This window comes from Cornus florida, unplaced genomic scaffold (assembly GCF_030987335.1).
Source record: "Cornus florida cultivar Cherokee Brave unplaced genomic scaffold, ASM3098733v1 CherokeeBrave_3.0.0_Hap2_Chr10, whole genome shotgun sequence".
Taxonomy (NCBI): Eukaryota; Viridiplantae; Streptophyta; class Magnoliopsida; order Cornales; family Cornaceae; genus Cornus; species Cornus florida.
In genome coordinates, this window is record NW_026775580.1 from 88854169 (window position 1) to 88878900 (window position 24732).

Sequence of the window (24732 nt, forward strand, 5' to 3'; positions counted from 1 at the left end):
CTTGTTCATTATGTATACATTACATTGTAATTTACCTGGATATGGAGGATAGTATGCATCGGTATGGGACGGTGACATACTGGTGACGGTTTAGCTCCAAACACCTAAACCTAACCTAACGGATTTAAGGAATGGATTTATAAATGTTGAATCCTAATTTTGGTTAAGACATGTCAACTGCAACTAAGTTGAGTGGTTTCTTGGATTAATGGACGGAGGTTAAGTCACATCAACTAAATAAGTTGGGTGACTAACCAGTTGGTTTGTTGTATGTCAGTTTATTAAATATTTGAACTACATACCCTGGATTTGGATGGATGTTATATATATGTTTATGGTACCACGAGCTGAGCTTGAGTCTCAGACTCGTTGGTTAGGGTGTGTATATGCGGTGGATGCATAGCTGGTTATAATAGGTTGAGGTGTACCCTGTTAGGTCTAGGTACTCATGCCTACCTTTGGGTGCGTATTAGCATGTTACCTTCTATTCAGGTTGAGACCCCTATTATAGACTAGTGAATGTCCCTTAGTGTGGATATATTTATACTTATGGACTAGATAGATATTGTGAGGTGTCTACGGTGTATCTGCGTATCGGGTCATTGTATGGATTGCAGTTAGATTAGAACTTGCTCGTGGGTCTGACCTACTCCTTTATTATTCTTTTCAGGTACAGAACGGTTCCAGCCTTAGAGCTTGATTGTGCTTGTCAAGGACAGTCTCACATTCATCTGATTACGTAGGATTTTCTCGATGTTTCTAGCATTTTCTATTTTAAATTTTCAGTTTCAGTTGAACTTTTGGTTAGGGGTCCACCAGTGGATTCCCAAGTTGTAACCTTGAAGTTTTGGGAGGATTGGAGTTTTATTATTTCAGTTATGCATGGAGGGTTTTATAATTAATGTTTCTTTCAGTTTTATTCCATCTTTATTATTTCATTTTGTCATCTGTGTTCGCTTTAAAATACTTTAATTGTTTTGATATTCCCTCGGGTTTGGGCCTGGGCCTGATCAACCCATGTCTCGGATCCGAGGGGTATCACAATGGTCTTCCACCCATAACTCCTTCCAGACAAAACCCTAAATCACATTGGCAAAATTACAAAGGTTACCGTAGAAATTACAAGAATAGGAACCCAGTCTTTCCTTAAAATGAATATTATTCTCAAAAGCCTAAACCTAAAAAGAAATTTAGGAAAAAGAGCTTTAAAAAGAATACCCCTAGTAACCCAAATATTAGTAAAGATAAATGCCACAAGTGTGGTCGTCAAGGTCACTTTGCAAAAGATTATTATGCAAAGACAAAGATCAATCAGTTACAAATCCCTAATAATATTAAGGAATCTATTTACCAAATTCTTCAGTTAGAAGACACCGATGACAGTAGTAGCGATCCAGAAGCTGGCTCCTCCTTACAATCATCTGATACTTCTCCTAGTTCACCCAATATTACATTAGGATGCAAAGATAGTTGCTGTAATCCTACTAAGTCACTTAATGTTCTCACAAAAAATGATGAACAAGAACATCTACTTATTGATTTAATCAGTAAAGTTGATGACCTTGAGTTAAAAAATCTATATCTTAAAAAACTTAAGGTATTACTAGGTAACTCAGAACCTGAAGCCCCGACAGTTAGTAAGCCTAATTTTAGTCTATATAAAACTTTAGAAAGATTTAATAACAGACCAAAAGAAATTACTATCCAAGATTTGCAAACAGAAATTAACATAGTCGAAAATGAGATTAAGAATCTCAAAACAGATCACCAAGTCATGAAAAATGATATACAAGAACTAAAACAACATTCTACTTTTTCCTTTACAGGAAAAGACTCTTCTGAGTCCTCTGATGAAGAAACTTCTACTCATTCAGAATCAAAACATTCAAATTCTTTTGATTCTGAATCTTCTAACAAACTCCAAACTTTGAGTCACATTTCATTTCAAAAATGGTATACTAAAGTTACTCCTATCATCAACAAAGATTTCAAACTTGAAGTCGTTGCTTTGGTTGATACAGGAGCTGATCTTAATTGCATTCAGGAAGGCCTCATACCAACTAAATACTATGAGAAAACCTCCGAAAGGCTAAGCTCAGCTAATGGTAGTAAAATGGACATAAAATACAAGCTTTCCAAAGCTCATATTTGCCAGAACAATATATGTTTTAAGACATCATTTGTCTTGGTCAAAAATATGACTGATAAGCTCATATTAGGTGTTCCATTCATTTACCTCCTCTACCCATTTACCACTGACAATGAAGGATTAGTCACTCGCCCTTTCGGACACCAAGTTCACTTCAAATTTCTTAGTCCTCCTTCCAGGAACGAATTGAAATCAGTATTTGATTCATCCGTGTCTAAATCAATCAACTTACTTCAAAGTAAAACTCAATAGTTGAGTTTTTTGAAGAAAGAAATTAATTGCAAAAGAATTGACGTTCAGTTAAATGAACCAGTTCTCCAAACAAAAATTCAAGATTTTGAACAACAAATTAAAAATACAGTTTGTTCTGATCTACCTACTGCTTTTTGGCATAGAAAAAGACATTCTATGAAATTACCTTATATTAAAGGATTCAAGCGAAGGCATATTCCTACTAAAGCCAGACCAATACAAATGAGTCATGAAGTCATGGAATTCTGCAAAACAGAAATTAATGATCTTCTACATAAGAAGATTATTAAGAAAAACAAGTCACCTTGGTCATGTCCAGCTTTTTATGTTCAGAAAAATTCTGAACTAGAAAGAGGTGTTCCTCGCTTAGTCATCAATTATAAACCACTAAATAAGGTCTTAGAGTGGATTAGGTATCCTATTCCCAATAAAAAAGATCTTATTAGTCGTCTTAGTCAAGCAGTTATTTTTTCCAAATTTGATATGAAATCAGGCTTTTGGCAGATTCGCCTCCGCAAAAAAGACAGATACAAAACTGCCTTCACTACTCCTTTTGGTCATTATGAATGGACAATCATGCCCTTCGGATTAAAAAATGCTCCTAGTGAATTTCAAAATATCATGAATGATATTTTCAATCCTTATAGTCACTTTTCCATTGTTTATATTGATGATGTTCTTATCTATTCCAAGTCCATTGATGAACACTGGAAACATTTGAAATCGTTTCTAGGCACAATTCAAAAAAATGGTCTTATTGTTTCTGCTACAAAAATCAAGTTATTCCAAACCAACATCAGGTTTCTTGGTTACCATATCTATCAAGGTCAAATTATTCCCATTGATAGGTCTCTTCAATTTGCTGATAAATTCCCCGATCAAATTTTAGAGAAATCACAGTTACAGAGATTCTTAGGGTCTCTAAATTACATTGCTGATTTTTACAAAGATTTTCGCAAGCATTGTAAACCCCTATTTGATCGACTTCAGAGTAACCCCCCTCCATGGACTTCTGTCCATACTGATATAGTCAAATCTATTAAGCGTTATGTCAAGTCTTTGCCTTGTCTTGGCATTCCGACTACTGATTCTTTTAAAATAATTGAAACTGATGCCTCTGACATTGGATATGGTGGCATCCTAAAGCAGCGAGTCAGTCCAAATGCACCTGAACAATTAGTTCGATTCCATTATGGTGTTTGGACAAAAGCACAAAGTAACTATAGTACTATTAAGAAAGAAATTTTATCTGTTGTTTTGTGTATTAGTAAATTTCAAGATGATATTTTGAATCAAAAGTTTTTACTCAGAGTTGATTGTCAAAGTGCAAAATATGTTTTAGAAAAAGATGTTAAAAATATTGCTTCTAAACAAATTTTTGCCCGGTGGCAAGCTATATTAAGTATATTCGATTTTGATATAGAATATATCAAAGGCAGTAACAATTCTATTCCAAATTTTCTTACCAGAGAATTCTTGCAGAAATCTGATGGCAGAAAGACAGCCTCCCCAGAGGCCCCGAGTTAAACCTTTTGATCTTTGCTCCGGCAACACCCCAGTTACCAAGTCACAATCTTCTGCCTTAGCAGTCACCAATAGATTTCAACCCCTTGCTTCCCAGTTACCAACCTTCAAGTTTGCTCTAGTTAACCCTGCCCCTGATCCCTTCGAAGTCACTCCTACACGCTACCCCCAGTCATTTGCCACAAGGCCTACCTCAAAAGCACCTAGTGACTACATTGAAAAACCAGTTTATGGCTTATTTTACATTGAGCCCTCTCTTAGTCACATACAGGACCCCATTGAACTAGCCCGGTCCTTTTTTCCTCCTAATATTCATTACCTTTCCAGTCATCCCTTCAAGTCACTTCTATATTACAGAAATATTCTGTATTCCACCAAATCCATCCGTATTAACAAAATTTTTGATAAAATTGATAAGACAAAGGTTCTCTACCATTCTCTCTATATACAAAAAATCATGTACTTAGAAGAATGGGGTGGTTATCATGCTCAATGCAAACCCTTGCCTGATAATGATTATGTGTTTAATTACCATAACTACATGAATGCCTAGTTCACCATCCTGCTTCACCAAAATGAGTCATTTACACATTCTTGGTTTCTCAATTTTGATAACCAATTCAATTACAAAACTCCACTCCCTCCTTGGTTTTTGAAATGGTGGTCTCAGTATGGCTCCATTTCGAAAATCTTGCCCCTAACTCTTGCCAACCAAATTAAATATTTCCACACTGTGCACAAAGTCAGTAAACACAATTCTTAGTTCCCTATCCTCCTCATGTTCTCCTGCAAATACAAAATTACTTGGATTTTGTAAACACCCCCCACATTTTCTATGCATAAGTTGATCAGGCTTATACACGAAAAACGAGGGATATCAAAAACAATTGGCAATATACAAGCATGGAATACAAAATGATGATAATAAAAGAATTTAGACAGGTTAGGAACACTAAATAATACAACATCCATCCATCCTTTATTTAATACAGTACTTCATTACAACTTGGAAATCCTATGTCAAGGATCCCTAAATATAACCCTGAGAGTTTAACGTCAAAAGTAAATAAAAACTGAAACTGAAGTAATACATAAAACTTCTACCCTGAACTGGATCGTAAGAGTAGATGAGTTCGGATGGTGGTCCCACACTGCTAACCTCAACCTTGGAACGGGTACTGACCGTATCCTGAAATAACAACAATGGTGGGTCAACCCCACGAGCAAGTCCTCTCTACTATGACCCAAATCAGAGAATCAAATAAATTAATCATTAAGAATCGGATGAGTACTATATCTGTATACATCCTAAGGGAACTATCCAATGTATAACATGACCTCAACCAGAATAGACGGTGATCACTTAGACTCACACTAGGTGGTTAAGTGTCGCCTTTCCCTACCCGGGAAATCAGCTATTATACATGGTGCACGGTACTGGCAACACAGACTATAACGAACTACACAATGATAACACCTCTCAAAGTACTGATGGATATACTGAGCATATAAATTAGGCAACACATGCCAATAATATTAAACCACATACCCCGACAGCCACATATCTGTCTATGGCAACGAATGCATAAGGTATAAATGAGTCTCAACTTATTAGTCAGCTCACATGGTTCTATATGGCAACACATCCATATAATATAAATGCGACATAATTTATTTAGCAGTCCATTTACCTCCTGAAATGCACACAGCATAGTAATAATGATTTGTATATCATTAACAACATAAATAATCCCGTAATGTATAATGGACAATTTATAAAACCAGGTAATCATTTAATTGAACATTAACCATTAATACCATTTAATAAAATAATGACACAATTAATATTTAACAATGTCATTAAATTAATTACATCTGTTTAATAGCGACCCGTACTGAAAATGATACAATTAATATTTAGAAATAGTAATCGGACATAATAATAATTAACGGGTAGTACAATAATAATTTAATGTCCCGCTAATCCCGAAAATACCAACCCGAGGCCCAAAAATGCAAGTCGAAGACTCTGGAAATTACAAATCAGTCCTTAGGGGTATTCTGGACTTTTTCAGCAGCTGCAGAGACCCCACACGCGCCCTCACGCGCCTCCCAGAGCTTCCTACACGCGCCGCCACTTTCCTCACACGCGCACGCGCTTACACGCGCCTCCACGCGCGTCTGGCATCAGCCACGCGCGCGCACGCGCTCCCACGCGCGCGATGAAGGCTACTGCAGACGTGGCGGATCCTGATTCGTTGGTTGCATGGGCTTTGCTGCAAGCGCGCTACACCGGATCCATCTATCACCTTACACCTAATCCAACGGTTATTGATCCGGGTGTATCGCGCTAACATGGACCGCGATGCACCAGATCAATCTAACACTCCCAAGGGCCAGGATGTGCGCGCACACCAACCTGCAGTACGCCGCAACACACCGGATCACTCCGGTCATCTCCCCCATTGCCGGCAACCGGAAAACTCGCCGGAGGGTCGCCGGAAAATACAGAAAAATTCCGAAAATTGCCCAAAAATTCTAAAAAAAATTCTAAAGCCTTAAATAACAATTTCCTAAGTTTCAAATAATTACCTAGGCTAATAATAAATTATTTAACCCTTAAGTAATTAATATCTCATTATTTTAATAAATTAAATAATTAATTTCTCATTGTCCTAGCATGGTTTCTAACCTCAAAAAAATAGCCGAATAAATGTAATGAATAATTTATGGACTCAAAGGGGAAAAGTAGATAATAACTTGCCTTTTTGGATTTAAAATAAATCCGCCGGTTGCGCGTAATCGGGTAAATTCCCTACACTGGTCCAGGCTCCTTTCTTTCTCTCTTTTCCTTTCGGTCTTATACAAGAACTCACTTTTATTATTTCCTTCTTCAACTTATGTGAATCCTCAACTAAAGGGCTAACTTCTATATATAAATAACTTATATAATTTAAATATTACAAATATCTAAATTTACATTAAACTCACCACATTCCCAACCATATGGCTTCAAGTCTTACCTATAAATATTAATGAAATCCTATCCTAATCTCTAATTTCATCATGACTTATGATTTAATACTATTATTATTATTATAACTATTATTATTATTATTAATAAACTATTACAATTAATATTATTATATTATTATTATTATTAATAACTATTATAATTATTATTATTACTACATAAGAATACATTATATCATCATAATACTTTATAACATAAATATAATACTTTAATTAACTAATATTGCTTAATTAAACATAATCAACAAATAAAATTGTTAATAATAATACATGCACAATTAAATGAATAAATTTACTATTTTAACATATACAATTAATTTACATGCACCATTAAATGAACTTAATATAATAATGTAGCATGCACGATAATAGGTAAAGAAATCCACACATAAATGAATTTAAATAAACTAAACTTTTTAATAAAATACGGGGTATTACAGATTTTCAATGGCAATATGATATCCAAGGTACCAGAGTTATCCGTCGTCACTATGTTAAATGGTGGGACGCATTCCAAATTGACAGAATCATTGGTTACATTGAGGGCGAATTTCCCCAGTAGTCACCAACACCAGTCACAACACCAGTCACAGTAGTTTCACAACCACAACCAGTAACTCAACATAAACAGACCTCTTCTTCTGCAACCACCTCCAAATCCAAGAAAACTCCAAAATCGGAGATTGAAGAGCTCAAGAAAATGGCTGCTTCCTTAACTGATCGCCTCCAAGAACTCTCCCAAGAAGAGGAAGAAGCTGATGATGCATCTTCTGAAGCTGAGTCTAGTCACCCGGTTAACCTATATGATGTCTCAGTCTTCCAAGATAGTCAAAATCCCTATGATGATCCTTACTGATGATTTTCAGGAAAAGTCAACAATGCTACAGTAACAGGTCCAAGTCACTATTTACAGTAACTGTCGGCAGAATCACTATTTCAACAGTGCTCCCGACAAAGAACTATTCATCTACAGTAACCGTCGGCACAAATGACAAGAACAGTAACCCACTATTCACCAACAATTACAAATAGTCAAAAGTTACTTTTTGAAAGCCGAGAATCACGCCTCAGATGTCTCCAGCCTCGCCTATAAATGCAGTGGTCAGTCCCATTGGAGTTCAGGCTTCATTCAGGCTACTCTTCCAGATTTAAAGAGAGAGAATTCAGGCTTCAATATCCAATTCTATTTGTAATATTCAGTTCTTGTTTATTTACCCTTTCTGAGTAGAATACTTCACCAATATGATGTATTTTTCAGACCTCTATCAGTTACATTAATTTGTAAGTTTATTTCAGTAACCTTTTGTAATTACTTTTTGATTTTAATATCAGTTTAATATTCGGTTATTTATCTTGTTATATTGGTCAGTTATACACCGCCTCGGTTATTTATCTTGTTATATTGGTTGGTTATACACCGCCCTATTTAATTTAATGTTTAACACCGCCTTATTTAATTTAATGTTTAACTTGTTTTAAGTTATTGTGCGCTTCTCCTATTGGTAAAATTATTCTACTCTGAAGAATACATCATATTGGTCAGTTCATTTTAATTGTTACCCTGATCTAACCCTCAGTCTAACTGATCCTCATTTATTAAAAGCCTTAACCCTTAATATTAAAACTTCTGGTTACAAAATGCTCTCTGGTTCACAACCTCTAGGTCTTATAATAAATTCGGTAGATTTGTTTTGTTGAGAGGAATATTCTTCATGTAACTTAGGGAGATTATATTTAAAAGGTTTACTAATGGTGTTTAACAAGGGATCAACTGGGTTGATGTTACCAATGAAATCTGAAGGGGTAGGTGAATTAGGTGCAGATTGAGCCTTGGCCGGAGGAGTTTGTTCATAACCAGGATGACTAATTTGTTCTTCAATGTGAACACCTTTTAACTTGAGATCTTTGAACTGTGGGTTAAGTCTTGAATTCTTTCTTCCAAGAGGAGAAACTGAGTTACTTTCTTTGTCCTGATCTAGTCTAGAGGAAGTAGAAGGACGGGAACGGGTTAGAAGGCGTTGTTCATCAAAGCTTATTCTAACTGTTCCATCAATATATTCCTGGACTCTATCAAGACTACAGATATCATTTTGTATTTTTAATGGATGATTTTCATGCTCAAGGAACCATTCATTTGGTAAAGAAATATCTTTCCAACTTAAAAATATCTTTCTAAGTTGATTGAGGAATAGATTTTGATCGAGAGCATGTTTTAGTATGAAAAGAGTGGAGAGAGAAAGTAACGGGATAGATGGTTTAGGGTAGAGAGATGTTAAAGGATAATTTGTACATATTTTAAAATGTTATGATATTATATGCACATAAACATACTTATTTTCTTTTTCCCTACTTAACCCATACCCATCAACTCTCTTCTTTCAGAAAAGAGACCTATATTATTAGAACAAAAGAAGAAAAGTTTTAAAAGCGTTAATAAACTTGTAAAACATATATTCTGAAATTGAAAACTAAACTTCCAAGTCTTTAATTCCAAGGGCTCGCGGAAAAGCGCAAGCCCATGCCCGAGCACAGAATTTACTTTTAGCAAAACTACATCGTTTTGGCGCAAACAAGTTTTTGTTTTTTTTTTTTTAACTCTGGCACCCAAGTCTTGAATAGTGCCCAGGTTTGGCACAATGAGTTTTTGGGAAAAAAAACTCAAATACGGATTATTTTGAGCTCTTTTTTTAAAAAAATAAAAAAATAAATTCATTAAATGAAAAATATATTGTTTAAGCACTGTTTGTCCAAAAAAAACATTTTAATTTTGGCCAAAAGTAAATTAAAAAGCCCTTTTTTTCCCCCTTAAAAATTGATTTTTTTTTTTTTTAACTTTTTTTGTTTCATTTTTTTTAAGTTATGCACGTACACTTATGGCCATTAAGGCTATGTTTGGCTGACACAAACATTTCCTTAAAGGTAATAATTTTAAAATTTTGATTTTTTAACCTTTTTTTAAAAAAACTTTAAAAAATTCATTTATCTTCTAAAAATACCCCAACTCCTACGCACTAATAGCTATTAGGAACAAGTTAAAAAATAAAAAATTATAATATTTTTTTGGAGAGTGAAAATTTAGAAAGCCTGATATAGCACCTGTTTCCGGAAAGCCAAAGCTACAGACGTGGCTCTGGAAATTGTTGATATAACTCTTAGAAAAATTGAAGTGATATTTTTAGAAAGCAAAAATTCTATAAGGCTGGTGCGGATACCCTAACGGTTACTTTGTATATGTTCTCTATATTAATTATAGTGATGCCCGCATATCATGCCACTAAAGCATGTTTTGGACTATGATGCAAAGCTGATGTAGCTTGGATTTTCCACAGCCCATTCCCGCCTCTATTTATTTATTTTTATTTTTTTTCTCTTTATTTTTTTTCATATGCTATTTACTTTTATTAGTTGGGTTAATTTCATTGACATACCTTCAAGTTTGACCAAATATTACCTTAAAATATCTTTTGAAAAATATTATCGCTCACACCCCAAATCACTTTTTCGTTACTAACACCGTTAACATGGGTATGAAATGACTTTTTTACCCTCATTTTTTAATGTCTTTTATTTTAAAACCTATAAGAACAAAATTACCCCCCTCACCCTCACTCAGTCACTCACACATCAACTCTTCTTAAGTATAGTAATCATCATATTATATATTGCCCCTGTCCTATATTAATATTTTATTATTCTTTTTTAGGTGTCTAAATTAATTTAACCATTTGAAGTTAAAACAAAAAATAAATTTTTTTTTATTTTTTATTTGGGTAAAGTACACTGACACCCCCTGAGGTTTGGGATAAGGACAGCCAGATGAAACTTAGCCTATTTTGGGACAAACACACCCCCTCAAGTTTGATATAATAACCAAAGACACCCCAATGGTAATGAGTTGACATTTCTGCCCTTTGACTTTTATATTGACCAAATTGAATGTTGAAATTACATTTTTAACCTCTATATATATATATATATATATATTTATCTCTCAATAATCTGTATATACACATATAATCAACGGAAAGAACCCGCCGACGTATGATTAGAGTCATCGGCAATTCCGGGAAAATTATTAAACAATTTGAATGCGAAATCAGAGCCAAAATTAGAGTCAAAGTTATGATAACCCGTTGCCTTGAGCGTGTAAACATCATCGGCTATCCAGCTATTTACAAGAAGATCACACAAGAAGAGGAGTGCTATGTATCACAATCTCAGGAGGCTCTGGTTAATGTTTTTGAGAGGGTTGCAGTGGTGGGACAGATTGGTGCGCTTATGGGGAGAAGAGGGACCATTGTGGATTGAATTTGGAGGAGTTATGGTGCCAAAATATAGCTTCTTTCAGCGGAGCAGTTTCAGACTTGTGTGTCTCCGACCGATGAGTTGATTCGGGATGAGAATTTGTGCCCAGTTTGTTCGGTGGTTGCTAAAATATGATCATAAGTAATATATATTAGAAAGTAAAGAGAATTTTCTATTTTTTCTTTAAACGAAATTTATCATATCCTTTTTTTTATTTTTTTTTATTTTTACACATTGAAACTAATAGTCAATAAAATTGTTTCCATCTTTAAAATTTCTCATTAACAAATATAATTTGTTATTTATTTTTTCTTTTTTAATTTTCTTTCTTTCCTTATTGGTATATATGTAAATCTTCTGGAATAATTCATTCTCGGATTACACCCAAAATGTGTGTGTATATATACGGAGTATATATATTATTGGTCTGGTCTCAATTATAAACCAATATATATCAACTTATTTTTTTGTCTATTGCAAAATTAAATTATAGAAGAAAGAATTTCAAACAAATAATGAAGAAAAACAGAGTTTTGCTTTATAATGGGTATTGATTTGATGCCCATATCATTCTTTATTAATAATGGTTCTGATTTCGCATTCAAATTGTTAAATAATTTTCCCGGAATTGCTGATGATTCTAATGGTTTTGAGTATACACATAATAATCTGAATTTGACGTTGGCTTCATGATGATGGGTTTTGAGCAGTTTCAGACTTGTGTGTCTCCGACCGACGGAGCAGTTTCAGACTTGTGGATTGAATTTGGAGAAGTTATGGTGCCAAAATATAGCTTGTACACATAATGGTTTTGACTCTAATCTGTATATACACATAATAATCTGTGGCCTGCTCCTCGCCGGCGTATGATTCTTGTACAGAGCTTCGACGAGTCCATGGCGGAGAGCTCCGCCGACGGCCGTGGCGGAGAGCTCCGCCGACGGCCGTGGCCCACTCCTCGCCTACGCATGATCTTCCACAGAGTTCCGGCTTTTCCATGGCAGAGAGCTCTGCCGACAGTCGTGGCCCGCTCCTCGCCGGTCAGTCTAGCTTCACCGCCGGTATATTCAATCCATGCTCTCCGTGAAGCCATCGCCGGGCAGTATTTTACCAGTTCAGTCCATGCTCTTCATTATGCATAAAAGGTTCCGGTGAAGGGAGCCGACAAGGTGCGGCTCAATCTTAATCCCACCAGTATAGGCTGGTTGGAAAGATGGGTTTTGATGATGTGAATATCAATCTCAATCCCACCCCAATCAAACCTCTGAATCAATTGAAAATTTTGCTCCTCCTCTCACCAACAACCCAGTTGTTCTTCTGATTTCATCAATTGGGTTTCGATTTGGGTACCAATTCAAGACCTCGATGCCCAACATATATCTCCTGATCAATAACGGGACCTCTGAACTAATTCAAGACCGAATGGTCGGGTGTGGCGTTTCGGCTTGTCGTCCTCGCTGTCGTCTTCTCCGCCGCAGGCAGTACTGCCCCGACCTCTCTGATTGCTTCTCCGCCTGCTCCCCCAACCTCCGACGCTCCTGCTTCGTCTCCCTCCGGTATTGCCGTGCCTAGATTGACGATCAGTGGATCTATTGTTGGTGCTAGTGGTCACTGTTGTGTGGGGGTATATATATATATATATATATATATAAGGGTAATTTGGTCCGTTAAGTATTTTAAAATTTTATAATTTAAATTAATAAAATAGAAAAGGGTAAAATAGACTTTTCACATGTTTTAAGGCCCTGTTTGGATGGCAAATTTAACAAGGGGGTGTGATTGTCCAAAAATAGCCAAACTTTCATCTGCTTGTCCTTACCCCAAACATCAGGGGGTGTCTGTGTACTTTACCCTTTTTATTTTTATAATTACAGTTTGAATTTTTTAAAAAATTCCAATTTGGTAACATGCACATTTAAATTTAAAGTCACAATGATATAATTTTAAAAGAAAACAATGTAATTAAAAAGTTATAATATTCAAAGAAGACAACTAATATGAGTACATCATAAATACCTGTGATGTGCTCATAAACTAATTAAGAATGCCCACAAAATCATTCTCAAAGTTGATATGCCATTATGTAGAATAAAAAACTTACAAAAAATAAATTTTTTATTTTGGTTTTAATAATTTTAACATAATATCAAAACAAAAAACCAAATGCGAAACTTATATTTCTTCTTCTTTTTTTTATTCTCAATTTCAAAAAATAATTTATTCAAAAAAAAAAAACTGTAATCAATCAAAATTATGAACTATATTTTGTTTTCCATTAACATGAGAATAGATAAACAACTTTAGAAAATTACCCTTCTACTTTAGTGATTTATATACATACAAACCTTTTATTGTACATCATAAATCTTGATTATTCTTTGCGTATCCAAACGAAGAACCAAAAAAAACCTCTTTTCATTGTCAGATATTTCAAAAGGCAATAGAAGAGCTTTCAATTGTTTTTCAAAAATATATATATATATATTTAACAAAAAAAAAAAAAAAAAAAACACGTTTTCTTCCGCTGTTAGTTGTTGGGTGTGATGGTGGTGGTGGCCGTTATGGGATGGGGATGGTATTGCCACTGCCGTGGTGGTGATGCGACGACTACCAGTTGCGACGGTGGTGGTGTAACGATATTACCTCATATATATATATATATATATATATATATAGTACATCAAATATATATACACACACTATATAATACTCACACATACACACACATATATCTCACGTCTCAACTATTATTTTTGGCACCATATAAAATGATTTAAATGCCCTTTGACTTTGTCAAAAAAAAAAAAACTTTAACCTAAATAAATAAATATATATATATATATATATATGAGATATATATATAATATTGTAAATTTGCAAAACAATTAGGGATAGTTTAGTCTTTTAGTATATTTCTTTAGGTTAAATTTTTTTTGACAAAGTCAAAGGGCATTTAAATCATTTTATATGGTGCCAGATGTCTAAAGATAACAGTTGGGATGTGAGTGAAAAATGGAACAAAATGTTTGCAACATGAGTGATAATAATTTTCGAAAGTTATTTCAAGCTTATATTTGGCAAAACCTGAGAGGGTGTCAATGAAATTAACCCTTATTAGTTGTTTCTTCATTATGGCATTACAACTTTTTTTCTTTATGGCTCCGTTTGGTTAGATGGAAATAGCAAGAAAGGAAAAGAAATGAAAAATGAAAATAAAATTGATTTTATAGTATGTATTTGGTTAGAATGAAAATTCTTCAAGAAAATATCAAATTATAGGTTGGACCCTTTATTTTATAAAATAATTAAATAATAAAAAATTAGTAATAAAATATATTAAAAAATAATAAAGTTTTCAATTAATTTAGACCTTTTGAATAACTATTTATCATGAAAAATAATTAAGAATGGGAGTCAAGTTAATTAAAAATTTATCAATAAAGTTGTCAACTCCAATTCTTTCATTGGTCCACATCACACTTAGGAGGAAGTTTCTCCTGATAAGAAAGGAGGCCCAATAAGGACACTACTCTTTATCCTAAACCGTTTTGAAATATTTAGTACAGTTCTAGATAGATTGTGGATCTAAATCGTGAGTTTACTAGGTATAGTTGGAAACAGAGAAGTTTTCCTATAAATTATCTTGTAGCATGACGGTCTTGAAGTTTGAAAGTCTAGGTCTTTCTTTATTTGCTTCCTGGGATTGTCGTAGATTCCTGTTCCTGGGATTTTTGAGGTAAGTTTGTGCCGCTTTCGTTTTTGCAGTTTATAAGAATATCTAACATGTCGATGATGTTTTTTCTTGGTCGTTCACGGTTGCTGTTTGGTTTAATAATCATATGGTAAAATAAACTTGCTATTTGATTTCTGTTTAGCACATTTATTTGTCTTCTTATATATATTAAGGTGGTGTTTATTTTTCTTCAATCTATACCTATGTGGCCTTCAGTTAGATTCATGGCTCTTATGACTCTTTGTCAATTCTGAATTTCATATGCTTTGATTGAATGAACTAATTTTTAGAAAACAAAGAGAAGAATAAACATGATGGAGGATGGGAACACTGGAGGGTAGGTCTGTCTTTGGGCTCAAAATCCATAAATGGCACTATTTTTTGCAGGAAAAGAAAAAAAAATTAAAACTTTTAGAGAAGGGAATTGAAAAAATTGATTAGTAAACAGTTGATTAGTGCTGTCAAACGAAATTTTGTGAACTTTGGTGGGATTTTTTAAGTGGTGAGTCTGAGTGTTTGTCACTTAATGGGAGAGCAATTTAAAATGCTTGTGATGTTGTACAAATTGAAAACAAGTGACTGGATTTTTAATGTACTAAGGAGGAATTTTGGTCGGACAATGTAGGAGGATGTTAAAGGATCTAACTGGCAGGAAATACCTATGGAAAGGAAAAGGTCTGTATATTTGATAGACCTTCAAATTCTGTAATTGATGTTTCTCGGTTTGTTCTTCTTGCATCGATATACAATGAAAAAGCTAACCATGCTGGGCCTTTTTCGCAGCTTTTCTTAATATAGGTCTCTCTTTTTCCAAAAAAGAAAAAAATTAGATTTTTTTTTTTTTACACAATATGCTTTCAACACTCAAATCCATTAGAAACTAAAAATTTTTAGAAGTGACTTGTTTTCGATATTGTATAATCTTTATGTTCAAAAATGCAAAACCAATACTAAATTGGCCCTTCATTCTTGACCATCCTTTTAGTTAGTCACCACTTGCAGGGAGATTTTTTGCACAATATAATTGTATCAGTTTTACAAATGCCTCGATCCATTTGTAATATTAGAGTGACAATTTTACTCAATGCCTTCACTTTGAAGAGGATAAATTCAATTGTCTCCCCCTCCCCTCCAACCTAACATGTGGCTACCCAAGCATTCCTACCATTACTGTATGCTATAAGTTTCCATGATAGTATATTATAAAAGAAAGTTGATAGAAAAGCATTCTTTCATGTGCTTAATTTTGCAGCTTCTATAACAAAGAAGAAAATTAATGAATTATTGTGGTTGATTATAATTACAAATTAATATTTAAAACTATTAATTTATTTTATTTTTACTCCTCTTTCCCATCCCAAATATGTGTAATATAGTAAGAATCCTTGTATAGGAAGTATTTATTGGTGACATATTTGCTCATGTACCAAAACAGGACATATTTGTCTTCAACATCTATTTCTTTGGGAAACCACTTGCAAGATGTCGCACTGAGATTGAAAAGCCTAGTTTTTGTTAAAAGTTTATATATTTTGAGAGTTGTTTTGCAGAGTTGTAGTAGTTGTTTTCACTGGGAAATTTCTTGCATCTTTGGGTAGCTTTAGGTTTCTAAGGAAACTTTGAAGTTAATTTTATAGTCTTCTTCACTTCCATTCGTTCTAATTTACGTTCAGAACTTCTGATTCATTAATTCATGATGTTCATCGATGATCATCAGTGTTATGGTGTACATGTGTTACCTTTTTTGCTATATTTCTATCAATTTTGGTTACTTCTCACATCTCATGGTATGTCAATGGGTACTTGAATTCATAATTCTTTTAATATGTAATAATACCTATTCCTGCCGGACTTTGTTTTCCTACATTAGAAAAGCAACTTAATGCTGTTGTGAATCAAGCGAAATCTGAGTTTTATCTTGAAAGAAATATGGAACAATAACATGTTTGACTGACAACCTTCTTGAATAAAATATATTGAATTAAGAGGTGGAATGATGTGTATTACTTAGGTGTATTGTGTTTCTTAATTTTTGTAAAGATAAACATATAAAAATCTAGGACTCTTGTGAAACTCAGGATATGGATAAAGAATGTCAGGCATTACACAATCCCGTAATTATTAGCTTACGTGCAATTTCCCTTGGATGACAACCAATTGTTAACCAAATGGAATACATCATATATACAAGTTTCATTCTGTTCAATTAATTGCCCCAAATGTAAAATTCGTTCCACTGTTATTTCACATGTAGTGTTCTCTTATTTCATTTATTTATGTTCTTTCAATTCTCCATCTCTTTACTTACAAAATGCCGAGTACGTTCTTTTCCTGTCTTGTCTGTATCTTTTTTAGGAGTCAAGTTTTATCACCAAATTAGAGATGGAAGGATTCAAGATAGTATTGCTCTTATTAGCAGCTTTTCTCTTTGCAATTCCATCTTCCTTTGGCATATCTGAACCATGTAAGATGGTTTGAAGGTGGTCTTCGTGCTGTTCTTCAATCTCCAGAATGTTCTGATTGGATTACCTTTAAACTTCCTTTTAAAAACCGGACTAGGAATTGCCAATTTTCATATATTCATGGACGATTTGATCACAAAGATGATGATCGGCTATCATGTAACCTTGATTTGCAGATCCTATTTCCTGGTAATCTGAGCCCTCTATCATTATCGTTGCTGTTATTTCATTATCTAGTACTTAATGCATTATGTAAATCACTGCAACAATTGAACTTCCCTTTATTGTATTTTATAGTCTGAGTTTACTTGACTAAATGTAAAGAAAGTTTATGTTAAGCGTAAATGTTGGTGCAGGTAAAAATGGGCATGAAGAGGTCAGGGTTGGTGTGGTTGCAGTATTTGATGGTCATAATGGTTATGAAGCTAGTGAGATGGCTTCTAAACTTTTATTGGATTATTTTTCAGTGCACTCTACATATATTGCTGATGAGGGAATGTTACAATTTGAGGAAGAACATGTCATGGTTGCTGAAGAACCTAACAAAGATGAAAAACCAGAGCAATATAATTCAATTCTTGTGAGGTCCGTCTTCTTTTCATTGTATCATGACTTTATCATGAAAATAAAAGACATGGGAAATTATTCTTTTCTGCTCCTCTTTGTGGACTTTAAGTGTGCTCACTATTTAGGGGTGGCAAAATTCAACATGACCGGTCAACAGGACACGAAGTTAGCGGGATTTGATTGACCTTGATTGTGATTTGTTATAATCGTGTCAATCCAATTAACATGTTTATTTAGGTGTCTCTTGTTCGTCTTTTATGGCCCAACCAGTTTAAATCAATTAGACCCGTTTAATTAATTATGTCATAATTGTGTTAGTTTAACCTAATTATGTAACTTATTTTAACCCTGTTACCACAAACATTTTATTATTATAGTAGTATATATCAAATATGGATATTGTGTCGTCCTTTTTTTTGGTGATAATGATTTTGTCCTCATTTTCATGAACATTTTTTTAAATGGATCATGTTGTGTTGTGAGTTACGCGACCCAGTAATTAAACGAGTTACAAGGTTAGTGTTAGTTCCCAGTTTAATAAACAAGCCGTGATCACAGGTTAACCTATATAAACAATATACTATTAAGTTGACACAACACAAAAGTGTCCTGGCAACACGAATTGCCATCCCAGCTCTTGTTGAAAAGGTCAAGTTTATTTATGCCCTTTTTTATGCATTGTACTTCTACATCATGTAGAAAGAAAGCTGTCGACAGAGGTTCAAAAAATTTGTGCCTTGTCTACCATTTTTCTTGGACCTCTGTATTGTTGTAACTGTAAAAACTAAGAAGCAAATATCAAGTATTTTTCAGGACATTGCTTAAGCTCTTACATTAGATATCATAGTGAAGAATGACAGTTAGAAAATTCTGGGGATTTGTGATTGATCCTTATTGAATTTAAACTCCTCCGTATATGCATTCTGGTTGTTTTGTGTCAACCATTGTTAGTCTATTTTAGGTTTCAATATGTTGTAAGAAAAAATGTTGCCCACAGAGAGTAAATCTTCTCATGCTTGTTCTTTTAAAAGTGAACTTAATATGTAACCTAAACTATATACTTATCAAAAAAAAAAAGTATATGTAACCCAAACTATAGTTGTGATGTTCAAAAGTCTGCTTAAATACTTAGATTCATATTTAATTTGTTAAACTTATTTTTTTATGTTACTGCAGTTCTAATGTAACTGAAAATCACTGTTCCTTCTTGACCAAGGATTCTGACTGCCTTTATTGGACTGCATTTTTGGAAGGCGATGCCGATAACTTATCTGTTATTGTGGTGCCCCTGAGATCAGCTGGTTTCACCCATGAACAGATGTCATGAATCATGATGAAATGAATATAGATTGATTGTTTTTGGCCCTTTTTTTTTTTTTTTTTTTTTCTTTAGACTTTATCGGTATAGATAGATCGCTTGGTTAATGTATTAAATTATGATCTATTAGTTCTCAATTCCATTATATAGATGTTCAGAACATACAATGTGATTGAATAGAAGTTCAAATTGATTTTTGAATGGTTTTTTTTTTTTCACTGTTTATTTTTATGGGTCACTAGATTTCCTAATAAAAACGTGAGTGTGCAAATCAGACGGTGAAAAGATGTGCGTCCGTTTTGGATTTCATTGGTATGTTCTAATAATGGGCTTCTATAAGACAGACAGAAATTAGAGCCTTCGTGGTCAGAATCCTATGCAATTGTACAATTTTTTTATAACCCTTAAACAGACACCCAATCTTTTCAAAATTGGACTAGGAATTGTCAGATTTTGGGAATGCAAGGAACTAATCTTAGTCCTCTCCATCATTATTGATTCTGTAATGCATTATCTAAATGACTACAAAGATTTAACTGTCCTTGTATACTAAAGCAACAAAATCAATTGAGAAAGTTTGATACGAACTATGTATTTACATTATACAAAAAGAAGGAAGGTCCAGTCTCAGAGCTCAGCCTCATCCTCTGAGTATTTTTTTCCCTGCACGGCCACAATTTATCATGTGCAAAAATTAGAAGTTATGCACATATCAGAAGGGAAAAGACCATAAACAGAAGAATAGACAAAAAAAACACAATATATATATTAATATATTGTCATGAGAATCAATATATTAATTAGCTTGGCAAGAATCCACCAAGCTACTTGAGGAATAATGCAAAATGAGAATCAAACCCACAACCTAGTGGAAATGACAAAGACATCCCTCACGTACTGCCAATACTTCAAACCACCGTAAATTACCTGATTTCAACCACTTATCAGTACAGATGGATCTTCTTCAACTGAAAGAACTTTAGAATCATTATCCTTATAATTATTCCTTACCGTCAACTCTGGGCTTCCTCACCTCAGCTTAGACCAGTCTCTCATAAATTTGATATTTCTAAAACTAACCTATTCCTCCCTAATTATAATCACCTTTTCGGTTACAGTTCCACCTCTTGAGAATGTTAGCGAATTTTTAGAAATACATGGAGGTCTATCAAATTCCTTCAACTTCTGCCTCTAACTCCAGCTGACCTCACGTCATGACACCTCTTGCATCACATGTTACCAAATTTGAAGATAGGCCCTAAGAATTAGCATCTGATCCAATTCCAAAATAGGCAAAGGCAAAAATTTTGCATCTCATTTGAAAACTTCTCCTCCTACTCTAGTAAAACCAAAAACCTACATAATCTAAAATTATCTGATTTTCATGATTGTTAGTCCACATAAAGTGTCCTACACAAAGCATGATGTACTTTAAATTTTATTTTTACCGAATTGGGCGCCGCAGGGGGGTGGTTTGGGGGCGGGGCCTTGGTTTTTAATTTTCAGCATTCAATTTTTGGATTTTGTATTTCTGATTTTCTATCTTCCAAACAGTGAAAAAGTTGTATAAAAACTAATTGAAGTTATAGATGTAAATATGTCGAAATACTAATAATTTGTAAGTGAATCCCATATAATTACCAGTTCCCCCTCTCCCACACATTGCTCAGCAATAAAAAGAAAGATAATAATTATATAAAGGAAATCACAAGGAAGAGCAAAATGAGGATGCTTGAGAAGAAGAGGGAAGTAAAAGTAAGAGGGTTGTCTGTTTCTTATTGCTTAAGTTGTTGAGGAGATTGGAACTTTAACATGGTATCAAAACCTTGGTTCTCTGAGGTCTACCGTTTGAGTTTCAACCTCTATGTCTGTTGCTCGACCGTTTTCCGATTTGCACTATGTTCCATTTTGTCCGTTTCCCTCACATTTACAAGACAAGATGGCGCGTGAGGAAGTGTGTAAAAGCTTGCTAGATGTTATTTGCTTGATAGTTGATTCTTACTATCCTTACCAGTCATTTTACTAACAAGATAAGCTTTTAAGGTAATTGGTAGCCTTAGCCTTAAGCCTTTATTCCTGAGGTATTTGGTTCAAGTGTACTTATGTTTGTTACCCCGTTATGTTTCTGTGTTTTGCATTCCTGTTCTGTTCTGTTCTGTTCTGTGAAGTATGTTTGCCTTTATAAGTGCAAGACAAATCCTTCAGTGCCCTCGCACTCCCATTCTTTGCTTCACTCGCCTCTTATTGCTCCTCCACAAATTAAAGATTGAAAGACTTTCTGCACCCTCCCTCTCTTATCTTTTCCTTCTCTTATTTTTTCATCAATATTTTAGAAAACTTAAAAAGTAAAGTTAATTCACTCATTAAATTGGTAGTTGACAGTTTTTTAATCATATTATAAGCTTCAAAACCTCATTTGACATATGATCCATAAGAAAATGATGCAAATTGATAGGTTCAAGTTATCAGGTCCTCTCTGAGTACTTGATCTAAATTCTTTTGTCCTGTCTCATTGTCTCCCACTTCTGCCTTTGAAGTTTAAACACACATGGCATGGAATACATATCATGTCCTCTCTCCCTAAGCCTTTTCTTTTCATTCTCTTTTCTCTCCTCTTTCTTAATACATTTAAAGTCAAGCTTACACCAACTTTCCTTCTTTCTTTTTCTCCATCTTCTATTCAATTTCTTTCTCTCTTTCCCCTTTCCTATGCTCTTTTGAGGAATATATTTTAAGATGGCTAAGAGGTTCTTACCAAAAACAATGTGGCCTCCCTCAAAAAGGGCTTTGGGTGATCGCGTTGTGCTCTCCCTTTTGATGGACTCCCTTTCTTTCTTTTTTCATTTCCATTATAATTTTCTGTTCTATGTATCACCTTTTCTTATACAAAAACTTGCTGTCCATTCAATCTGTCGTTCACTTTGATCATCATTCCCTAATTTTTACTAATCCACCATGATAGTAAAAACCTAATTTTGTATGACCTTGTCAATATACCATTGATTTTTGGTGTTTTCTCGTCCATTTCATTTTCAGGCTACTTGTTTGTTGACTTTCTCATTCAATGCTTATATAAATGAATCTCAAGCTTTATAGAAAGACTTGAAATGTCTAGCATTTTAGATATTCTTTAGCATATATTTATTACTTACTTTTGTTGGCTAATAATTTGAAGACACTACATAAGGATTTCTTTTTTCTAATAAACTATGAGGACTTACTCAAAAACATTTCTGTTTCTCTAAAAAGAGTAAAAACTGTATGCTGATTTTTTTTTTTTTTTTTTCTTCCATGAGATGGCTCAATGACTCACAAACCAAAGTAATCATCAAGGAAAAAGAATTCATTATGCACACAACAAAAATAATAATTTTGGTGAGTCTCTAATGTCATGATCGACATTTTAATAAAGCTATGAAAGGTGGCATTTCAATCCTTGCATTTCCCTCTTTAAAATGAGATGAAATTTTTTTCCAAGTTTAATGACTTACAGGATTTGCGGTTAATAGTTGGCGTGCTAACTTCACAAGCAGGACATCAGGAAACCTAAAAGTTGCAAACAAATTTATGGCGAATCAGTAACCATTTTAAACAAAACATAAAGTAGAAATCATAAAATGTGATTACATTATGAAATAATGTTCATGATATCAGAAAGTTACCCTAGATGAAGAGGATCTCTGCTTTTTACGATTTGAGAGAATTTTGCATCTGAACATTTCTTTATTCCAAAAAGAAAACAAAATTATCAGAATCGAAACAAGATGCCTTGTGTGCATCTTGTTGTATGTTCATACAAATGTATGCACACACACACTTACATAAAAGATGACATGTTATAAGTTGATAAGCTTGAAATTGCAGAAGTTTGATTAAAAAATGAAGAGAACTTACAGTGTTTCCCTGATAATGCCGAGCCCATGGAATGTCAATGCAAAATATAGACATTGCTATTCCCCTGAAATTATGATTGAATACAAAATTTCAGCAAAATCCCCCCTCCTTATGGCAGGAGGTTATTTTCTTCAAAGTAATTTGATTATATAGGCATCTAGATAAATGTGATGAAATAGTATATAACGTTATTTTTTTTCACCAAGATTGATGCATCATATTATGTTACTACATTGTTAATCAAACTATAGACCAGATGACAAAACACACACACACACACACACATAAGACAAACTGTATGAAAAAGAAGCAGAAAACAACATTCCAGTTAGGGAGGCAAAGTCTGGCAATACAACTTGATGCACAGGTTAAGGGCATGGAGGTCAAGAGCACTATGATACCATAGCCATTTCCCAGTTTGAAAATACCTACGACCTTCTCTAACTTTAAGGCTCTGGACCCTATTCAGGCAGGCAGTCATTTTCCTTGAAGAAAACATATCCATATGAGCTTAGGTCCTTTTATTTTTTATTTTTAAAAAATGATTTGTATTAAAATAAACTTTGTTTTTGCACAGTTTCAACTTTTCATAATTGAAACTCTGAAGTATTTTAAGTTACTGCAGTGGACTTTTCTAGTGACTTTCTACTTTTATTTATTTTTTTTGTATAAAGGAGGGTTAAAGGGCCTGAGAACTAACAGAATGAGGGTCAAGTCAAGTGCAATACTGCAGTCCGCACAGATCAAGTGCCCTAAGCACAGTGGCTTAATTCTGAAAACATGAATGCCATAGATCAAAACGAAGAAAGGCATTGTCCAGCCATCTGTACAACCATGCCCTTTTCTATAATCATGGTGATCAAATTAGTTTGGCAATATTATAGAGCATTGACGTAACTATTATGCAACTGTAATAAATTAACAGTTCATATTATGGAGAGTTACTATACTTGCTGTCGTAGAAATGATCTAGTTCGAATCATATTCAAGTTTAAGCTTCTTTTATTGAATTTTAATTAAGTTTGAAGTTAGTTTGGGTTAAGGTGAAAATTTATTACTTTAGTGCTCTAAAGATGATATAATCATTCTTTTGAAGCTAGTAGAATGGAAATGAGGACTTGCAGCCTTGGTGCCTTAATTGGGAAATTGTGATTGCTTAGTTTCTTTCTTTTTCTTCATTTTCTATTTTCTCTTCTATTTTTATATAATATTTCTTCCTCTTCTTATGTTTATTCTCCTAATTACTTTAGAACAAAGACTGCTCATATCCTTTTTGTGACGTCCCACACAGCTTGGGGGAGAGGTTTGATGACGCTTATTTGTGTGGATGTCTCCCAACTGTGTAAACGCGTTTTGAAAACCATGAGCACCGAAACAAGAGTGTGCAAAGCGGACAGTGTCTACATAGGGTAGGCGAGTCGTGACAAATGGTATCAGAGCCAATCTCCAAGCGGAAATGTGATGAGGGTGCACAAGCCAATGTAAGTTCGGCCAA

The 24732-nt window shown here is 34.0% G+C and overlaps 1 protein-coding gene and 1 long non-coding RNA gene across 7 annotated transcripts in view; both read left to right on the plus strand.

Moving 5' to 3' along the window:
• LOC132279899 (probable protein phosphatase 2C 51) overlaps positions 1-24184 on the plus strand; it is a 74887-nt gene extending 50703 nt beyond the window's left edge. For all 4 annotated transcript variants that reach the window (XM_059781957.1, XM_059781959.1, XM_059781958.1 and 1 more), the window contains one exon: positions 23912-24184. In XM_059781957.1, coding sequence (XP_059637940.1) covers positions 23912-24021 — 110 coding nt within the window. In that variant the 3' untranslated portion in view covers positions 24022-24184. The remainder of the gene's footprint in view (positions 1-23911) is intronic.
• LOC132279901 (uncharacterized) lies at positions 14787-19554 on the plus strand. Of its 3 annotated transcripts, XR_009471422.1 has the most exons (4): positions 14791-14999; positions 17352-17647; positions 17815-18043; positions 19202-19554. It is a non-coding gene; the product is annotated as an uncharacterized LOC132279901 (long non-coding RNA). The 3 variants fall into 3 exon arrangements; XR_009471423.1 differs by lacking the exon at positions 19202-19554 and having other exon boundaries at positions 14787-14999; positions 15622-17647; positions 17815-18106; XR_009471421.1 differs by lacking the exon at positions 19202-19554 and having other exon boundaries at positions 17815-18106.
• Positions 24185-24732: the final 548 nt, after the last annotated feature.